At 41.6% G+C, this 9,593-nt stretch overlaps 1 protein-coding gene; it reads left to right on the forward strand.

The window, feature by feature from the left end:
- Window positions 1-5,979: 5,979 nt before the first annotated feature.
- GSTUM_00004207001 (uncharacterized protein) lies at window positions 5,980-8,234 on the forward strand (the record flags this gene model as incomplete). XM_002835251.2 has 5 exons in its annotated part: window positions 5,980-6,057; window positions 6,119-6,224; window positions 6,321-6,423; window positions 6,479-7,230; window positions 7,285-8,234. The coding sequence occupies 4 exons, from the start codon at window positions 5,980-5,982 to the stop codon at window positions 6,549-6,551; spliced, it is 360 nt and encodes a 119-aa protein (XP_002835297.1). The 3' UTR covers window positions 6,552-7,230; window positions 7,285-8,234.
- Between the last annotated feature and the right edge of the window lie 1,359 nt (window positions 8,235-9,593).

Raw genomic sequence — 9,593 nt, forward strand, 5'->3', positions numbered from 1 at the left:
CCCTACGGCGAATATGACTTACCAAGAAGGGTTAGACCGGTGGGGTACAAGAGGGGCCAAACCTGATACACTCAATCAATGATTGGAGTACCATTGTGAGAAGGGAGCTGCATATCTTAAACAAGTAATATTGAAACCTGGACATTTTCAAGTCAATTTAGTAACGAGAACTGTAGATGGAGAAATTCAAATATACCTAATAATGAGTCATACAGTAGATGATATAAGCACAGGTGACATACAGAAAACAGGAAATTAGAATAACTCTAATTTCCTGATTTGAGTAAAATGGTAAGACATAAGAGCAGGGTTACTAACAAAAGGTTCAAGGATGACAGCAGACTACAATCTCTGCTCTATGCAGGAAGATATAGTCCTGGTACAGAAATAGTTAATTGTTGGGACTAGTATTACAATCAGACTACCTAGAACCAATTGGAGTGTTGCTCCTAGAAGAGGATTAGCAGTCAAAAGCAGTATTTCTAATGTACCAGCATAATCGATACAGATTATACCTGTAAACTCAAAGTGTTACTATTCAACTATCAAGATACAGACCGTCATATTAAAGCTGACAATCAAATTGTTCAGATAGTAATAGAAAAAATTAATACCGTGGATATGATAAAAATAGACAACCAAGAAGATACCGAATGAGGCACATTGTGATTCAGCAGTACAGACATTGCAATAAGAGCTATAACTATCTGAAAACAGGAACCCATAATTAGCCTGCTACATGCATCAATAGACCAGAATATATACCAGTATGAGGTAGCTGAAGTACCTGAGCAAACTCTCATAACTAGTGCTATACAAGCTCACAAGGCATTGAAGAATTTCAATCATGAATTCTTGGAGCCAATCCTAAAAGCCTTTCCAGAGGATAGAGAATGGCTTAAAAGAATAAATAAGTGGGAAAAACTGCGAGATAATGGCAAACCTTTGTCAAAAGACTAGACTCTATCCGACGAGTTACTTTACTACAAGCAGAGACTATTTGTACCAAAAGACCATGACCTGTAAAGAACAATAGCTAAAGGGTATCATGATGCTAAGATAGCAAGACACTTCGGACAAGAAAAAACCCTTAAGATAATTATAAGAGACCTCTACTGGAAAGGCTTGGCAGATTAGGTAAACAATTACATATGGTCATGTGATGATTGTCAACACAACAAATGCTCACAACAGGTGAATTATGATCTACTACAATGTCTGTCAATACCCTATACAGTATAAACATCAATTTCCATTAACTTTATTATGCAGTTACCACAATGTCAGGATTGTACCTAAGTTATTGTAGTAGTTGACCAGTTTACAAAAATGACCCACTTCATTGGATTAAAAGGGGCAGCAACTACAAAGGACAGGGCTACAGTCTTTTTAAGAAAATATAGAAGCTAAATGGCTTACAAACAGAAATTGTCTCCAATATGAATTTGAAGTTTGCTGGAGAATTTTAGGAATTGCTGTGTAAAACATTAAACTTAAAAAAGAAGATATCTACTGTATACTATCTATAGACAAACAGACAAACTGAGTAAACAAACCAAGTGCTGGAAGGATACTTATGAAGTTTTATCAATTATGATCAGGCTGAACGGTACCAATTGCTACCCCTAGCTGAACATGATTACAATATCTCTGCAACCAATACACATGGAATGACTCCTTTCTATGCAAACAATGGATTTCATCCACAGACTGAATAGATGAAGGAGTACAAGAGATAAAATCCAGGAGCCACACTTTAGACAAACTCGATGAAAGTGATTCACAAGCAAGGAAGGCAATCACTCTAACAGATACAAGAAGCTAAAGTCAAATACTATAATAGTAAGGCCAAGCAACAACCGGAGTTCAAAATTGGCAATGAAGTAATGTTAAAGGTAAAGAACATTCATACACTGTGAAAGTCAAACAAACTTAGTCTAAAATTATATACACCATTCGTGATCGTGGAGAAACGAGGAAATCATGTCTATAAGCTTAATATTTTAGATTGATGGAATGTACATCCAGTGTTCCATATATCTCTATAGAACTTTACAGGGAATCGATATGCATGGACTTACAACAACCTCCTAGGAAGCCTGAAGATATTGAGTGCCACTTACAATGAAAAATAGAGAAAGTCATAAGAAGCAAGATATGCTTTTACCGAAAGACAGTATAAGGTTACTACTGTGAGGTATGTGACCTATGGTACTTTATTAAATGGCATGGCTGCTCTGAAGACGAGAATACCTGGGAACCTGTCACAGGTATGAACAATGCAAGAGAAATGGTAGGAGAATTCCACCGTGATAATCTGCCAATGCCACAGTAGGCAGTGGAAAAATGAAGAGGAAAGGTTTTTCCTACAGTAGCCGAGCAAACGCAGAAGGTTTTTGAACCTGTTCTCATCGGGTCCTAAAGGAATTCAGGTTTAAGGTTTAATAATTAATTGATTTAATTTTATTTTTTTATTTTTAATGTATCCAAAAAGGCACTTGAGGAGAACCCTTAAGAAGAGGGAGTACATGTTAGGAATACTAGGATCCAATACCTAGGAACCTCACTAAGTAAGGTAACCTCTCTCGAAATCAGAATCCACGGTTTCCAACACCCTGCTCCGGCCCCTCTTATAGGGCTGCAATTCCCTGTACATATCAAGCTTAGTTGCATCTTGTGACTATAATGTTACACGATTGAAGATGTGTGAATAACATCTTATACGTTACAGTCATCTGTCTGACCGGATCCTGTTTACTAGATATATGAGAGAAAATGTTCAGCCAGGTCAGGGAAGTAAGATGGAGTAAGTCTGCCAACTACCCAAAATGCTACTAGGCTTCAAAGATATGACATCTTTGGCATGGGCCATAGGTAACAGGAGGTTTTTGCATGAAGAGATAGTATTGAATAATAAAGAATCTGAATATGTAACCAATATATCCACACCCACTCTGCAATATCCAGAAGAGTCTAAAACTCTGAGAGATACTACTATGGAAGTTAATGGACTTCATAGAATATTACAACCAGGTTTCAAAATATGTTGTAGCTGCAGAGATAACTCCCAATACTAGAATGGCAATTGAAATCCCGTTATTCAGAGCAACCAAGGATTGCCAACTGAGGCATTGTCTCTCAATCCGGTAGAATAGCTTCCTGCAAATGAGTAGGGAGTTCTCTAGAAGATATCTATTAGTTGGATAAAGAGTTATGAAGGTTTAAAGTCAGGCAACCTAGAAAGATTACAATTTCGACTACCTTGGCAGATACAACCTGCAGATGAAATAGATCAATTTATTAATGATGGAGACAATTGGGGCCAACTCTGTTCGACTTGAGACCTAGTCTATAAGTCTAAAGACTCTGACAATTGAATAATTACTATTGGGAACAGGATGATTCCCAGTTAGCTATATTGCAATTATCGAAGATAGTGTAGTGATTTTCAGAATCTCTGGTTGTTCATACCTTGAAGAATACCCAATGTTACAAGTTATAATCAGAGAGGTACATAGTAGTATAATAAATAGATGGAGTCCATGAACACTCAGACGTGAAATATAAATATTAAAGTGCCTTCCAAGCTTTTAAACATCATCTAGCAATCGAGAAGAGAACTTAACATTACAATATTATCTTCACAATTCTATTCTGCTTTACCTATTTACTTTGCTCTTAGTAGTCATAAATGAAATGAGTAAAGTTCAAGCCTTCTTAGACAATCTCTGTCTACAGAAACAAATCTTGATTGGCCTAGACAACTCTGAAGTCTATCAAGTTGTCTCAGCCTAACAGGACGGAGAGATGTTAGAACAGACCATATTTTTCCTTTGTTCAGTATGTAGGATAGAATGTGTTCGCAGCAGATAGGGGTGAGGATATGAGATAGTAGTTGGGTAGCAGGGTGGGAAGACATATAAATCGGAGTAGCACGAGTCATTGTGAGCGCTCGTGAGCCCACATAAGTAGTGATTTCTTGAATTTAAGTTTAAGAGGAGTGGTTCCGAGGTGGAGTGGTCCACGGTAGTATATTTTAGATAGTTTACTTTATAGGATGTGGGGGAGACTGTTTGTATTCCATTGTTGGCAGAACTAGTATAAATAAAATTAGATTGAATTCTAAGCACTTTTCCTACTTATAACTTTAACCAATACAAAATACCTTTACACTCTTTATCATTATCACAACCCTTATTACTATTATAACGAGAATACTCTACACGAGGTAGAGTTAGAGAAAGCTTATGATAGGCGTTACTAATAGAAGACATAGGTCTTGTACTATTAGTTACTTAGATATAGGCCCAAGAGCTATCATACAGCAAAGAAGCAAAGTATTATTTCCTGTCTCCAAGAACTAACTCTCTAAAGGGGGATCATTACAAAATACTACTTTATATCCATGTCTCATATATCTCTCTTACAGGAAAGATATAACAGGTATAAATGAATAATAATTGCTGTTAGAGTACTTAAGAAAATAGGAGTATTTCCTTAAGCAACAGGAGACAACTATGAGACAATCACTATATCAAAGAAGACTGAAGTAATTGCACATAGTACTTCCATGACAAGACTCGTTAACTCTGGTATGAATATATCTTATTTTGACTTGCTTTACTTATAACACCTATTTATTACACTTTCCTGAGCAATAACTATATACAAACCTGAAGCCCAAGGTTTAATACTCAAGAGAGTTATATAGAATTTGGTAAAAAACAAATTGTAAGTGGCTTAACCTTTATGGTAATTAGTTACATATGTAGAATTACAAATTTGACATGTGTTTCTAGTGTACCTTTCCTTGTTTAGATTGAATTACAACTAGATATAATATGTTGGAATCTTTTGAAGAGGATTCGGGCCTTAATTGTCTATCATTGTTAATCTAACCAGATTTTATTCTTCATTCCTCTTTGATTCCAAACAAAATTTCTCCTTTTTGTTTATTAATTTAAATTCTACAAAACATGTAAAATAAAAAATAAAATAAGTGACATCTTTCACCATTTCCCTTACCCTTTTTGTGCTACAGAAGGCTTTCCTTCCTTTGTTTTACTTTACTTTGTCATATCATTATAGTGTGAAGTCTAACTAATTGGTGTTGTCTTACTGATCCTGCTTGAAACTTTTTTTTTTTTTGCTGGGTTAAAAAAACGTTGCTGGTATTCTGTTGGAAGGGCACGGGATCGGCTGGTACTCGAGTATAGAATACCGGTAGGTTTTCTCGTCGGAAACGTTACAGGGTAGCTTAACAAGGGTTCGATACCTACCTACCCCAAGACCCAGCATCTGAGCCGGTGGCAGATTCGACGAGAAATCACACGGATAAATGCTCGACCCCGAAATCAAAACCCACAATCCGCCACCGAAATCCCTGAGGTGCCAATATCTAAATCGTCCGTTCCGACGAGGGTAATATCATGATTAACTTAATCATAACCAATCCTCGATAACCTCCGTGATACATCTCTCTTCGAGTGGCGGAGAGCGCTAATTGCATCGATAATGATCTCCATAAGTCATTGTGACTGTTTTTTTTTAGCATCAAGAGCGCCATGCGCCACATACCCCGAATTTCCATTTTGGCGGGGGTGGGGTTCAATGCCTTATCGTTTCATGAGGCGCCGATTATACGGCAGGGTATGTACTGTGTAAGCGTCGGCGTCATGGGTATAGCGGTGACATTTTGCAGAATAGAGCGCAGTTAACCAGACAAAGAAATTGCCATGTTGTATTCTCTTTCTGCTGTCTGTCACTTGGAGGTAGGTAGGTGAAACTTAAGTTTATTATAAATTGGGTACATGAACTATCTCGGAAGCATCAGAATCCAACCTCTGTTGATCCCTCATTCTAGCTCTGGAATGGAAATACCATATTTATCACATCACACAACATCCCAACGCTCCCCCTCACCCCCAGCTAGTCCTCTCCCTCTTGATAACGACCACATAGCACAGTCCGGCGGCAAACATGGCGAGCCCTTCGAATCAGGAGCCACAGACCATTGGGACCCCCGTCGCAGTTTATGCCGATTTCTGCTTGATTCCAGTAGGCTCTCTTCTATCAATTTTGGGGGGAACACGTGCGGTTGCTGATGAGGATGCCAAAGATTGGGACTGCGGATACTTCGGTTTCAAAACATGTTGCGGACGTTCAGCGGCTTTTGAAGAAGAGTGGACTAAATTACCATATGCACAGTGCGGGGACGACCGTCGGTTAGTTATTAGAAGAGGGCTTCCTTTCCCGGGTCCTTGACAATCAACTTTGGAGTTTCCGGTGGTTCCCCAGCTGATTCTGATCCTGCATCGCAGAGGGCTCCTGGGAGGATGTTACTCGGGTGATTGGCCAGGCTCATTCTATGCTCCATGCACAGGGTATCTCGAGGGTGCACACCGATATCCGTATAGGAAGCAGGTTAACTTGGTTCTCCTCCTTACCCCGAACATGTGTTGCTGATGGTTTGACACAGGACCGATAAACAACAAACTATGCAAGATAAGGTGGCTTCGGTGGAGAAGCTCGCACGAGATCAGGAGAAATAAACGGCTATTGGACCTCATTATTTATTCTCCCGGCCAACAGCAATTTCCCACAAATGTGTACTCGGGTAGTGGAATAGATTTCATAAACTGTTTGGAGGATATCGAGAAGGGGAATGAAAAAAACGATCGTCGTGAGGCCAATCCAAACCTAACCCTACGCTTGTCTATTCGAAACCCAGCCAGAGGGAATAAATATCGAACGAGAGGATCAATTACCGTGGCACCCTTTTAATTGCATCGCCGCTGGTTGATATTGTTCCAGGGGTTCGCTCTGAGCTCCCGTTACCACTGCTTTGTGGACTGTGCGTTCCGGAGAAGTTGACAGTCCGCGAGACAGTTCTGTTGGCTGGAGCACAGCTGTGTCGTAACGAGAACTTGTGTCGAAACTCCCCCGCATGTCCGTATGAATGCGATATGAAGCTTCCAATGACATTTAATTTTTCCAGGATGTGAAGAATTAAGAACTCCGACGTGTCCAATTATCTATCGCTGCGTAGATTTTCTTGTGGAAGTGAAGACTCACGAGATCCCCTATAAATTCGGTGGTTGGAGAACCTTGAAAAGGCAACTCTTTTCTTACCTTTCTCCCTGAACATCTAAACTCCCGGCCGTCCTCATTCATCTCCATCACCATCCGCGTCGTTCTCGGATAAACAGTTATAGAGACTACTATAGTAATGTGAGAGCCCATGTTTCCCGCTACGGGGTGCTATATCTAACTAGAGGACTCTAGTGCATTTTTGAAAGCCACGCCATCTGGATAGCTTCTCATCGACTTCATTTTTCTTTCATACGGTGAGTTTCATAATTTCAGCCCGGTTCCGGGAGACGACAATACGGTGATTGATAGGAGGCGACCGCTCAACAGCATCCGCAGGCGGTACAGATACCGCGGGCGGAGAAAACAAATCAAAGATTATATAACTCTTTCACGCACTTATAATCCCCGTCTTTTGAGTGGCCATGACAGCGGGACTTAGATCAAGAGGTGGGGAGACTCAAACTCCACAGCTTTCTGAATGCGGTCACGATAAGTCTTGCCTTGATTTTGGTACAGATCGCGACATCAAGTGTCGGAAATGCTGGGATAATCGCGAGATTCTCATCCAAAGACTTATTGAACCGTTTGAGCACGCCCTTGGTTCATTTGGTGTTGACGCGGTGGTCACTGGTGATGCCGTCGTCCCCCCACCAACAGCCTCAACAACCCCTGCAGAAAGAACCACTGGGAGAACGAGAAGCCTGCGACGGAGGGCGGGGTCGAAAAGGACAAGAAGCGAGTCTAGAGGGTCAACCCCGACACCCAAGGCACAAGAGACGAAGGAGAAAACCGCAGACTGGGGATATTCGCTGAGGTCAGCAAATCGGATAGTGACTGACCCTGAGGAAGAGGACTGCATTCGAGTACAGGATCTCAGTTTGATGAGATCTAGGTCTCAGGATAGTAGCGGGCCGGTGGGAAAGAGCATAAAGCCCACCTCACACGTGGCAGGGCTCAATGAAGGCGGCATTAAATGGTGGGAGACAAGAGGAGCAGGGACCCACGGGAAATCGGGAAAGCCTATTGGTAAAGGAAACGAGAGATCGTCTTCCGTAGCCTCAACTTCGGCCTCAAGGACGAAGGCCGCAGCCCAGCCGGTTAAAAAGTCGCAGCAGCAAACCTTGCTCTCGTTTTTTACTCCCAAGCCTACCGGGGACATTTGTGCTCCTACTCCACCGAGCCGTACTGGGGGCCCCGACGTCCCCCCTACGACCATTTTACCAACAAGCAGTAGCCAGAAAAAGCCAGCAGTTGTCGAAGCAGTAAAGCTAGATCTGGCACCAAAAGCCAAGGAGAAGCGACTACCAGAGAAAGTACGGAAACAACCGAGACCAGGCACCCGAAGAAGCATGCGAGACGTGAAAAAAGATAACATCAATTACAAGGAAGACTCAGACTCCGATGTGGATCTCGAAGACTAAAGATCATGGTGCGATAGGGGTATTGTCCTTGGCAGTGTTGGGTACGTTTGCGAGCGGAATCAAACCCAGATTTCTGTCATTCTAAATTCATTAACTAGGTGAATTTTCAAGGGCCCTCTTGTTTGCCGTTCCGGAGGTTACGGGTTTTTGAGTCCCCGAGGGCAGAAACTTTTCAAAGTCAGAAGTTAAGAATGCGGGGAGGTAGTGGGATATCGGGCTATCCCATTTTGCAATCGTTTTTAAGATTGGTGTGGAAGCCGACTGATCGCATGCGCCCTAGGAGAGGAAATTTCTTCAAGTATGAGTAGGATGTCTACAGCGCTAGCGTTGTGTTGTATACCAAAAGCTCAGGGTCAATACGCAATTGCTGGGGTAAGTCTGTGGATTTGAATTGGGTTTTTTTTCTTCTTTGGGGGGGGTCTGGGAGCTTGTTGGCTTCCTTAATATAAATTTCAGGCCCAATATCCGCAATCCGAAATAATGAAGCAAACATCTTGAATAAAATTGTGAAATTATGACAGGAAACTGGAGGATCCTTTGACCTAAAACCGATTGCGGCTAGGAATAAAATCCCATTTTGGCGAGAGAACTCCCATCAATCTCTACTGACAGTTGCAGGCTACCTTCAACAGTCGAGACACCTTACCGGTACTGTATCTATACTGTTCTTGTCAATGAGGCACCCTGCCACCAGCCAAATAGACGTGGGGCAAAGACAGGGTCCTGGTTTCACGCATTAGCATATCTAAAAGTAAGATTTGCTCTTTTGGGAAGGCCTATGCGCCTTGGTAGATTCCAGATCTTCTCAATTGTGGATTGTCGTCCGGGCCATGATCCGTTCCGAGCACTATCTATAGGGGGAAGCACTAGGGATCCCTATCACTAATAGTTGATTATTTGAGAATGGATCTACGAGGAGAGGAGACTAAAGAAGAGACAAGGTGACCTTGTGCCTGGTCTTCCTGTTGGCCGAGGAGAATGAAACGAGTAAACATGGGAGATTAAGGCAGCCCCGGGGGGTTTCCTTCAGAGACTCAAATTCTTAGTGAGGTATCCCTGATACCGCACAGGCCAAAGTCA

Source organism: Tuber melanosporum, assembly GCF_000151645.1.
Source record: "Tuber melanosporum whole genome shotgun sequence assembly, scaffold_100, strain Mel28".
NCBI classification, from domain to species: domain Eukaryota; kingdom Fungi; phylum Ascomycota; class Pezizomycetes; order Pezizales; family Tuberaceae; genus Tuber; species Tuber melanosporum.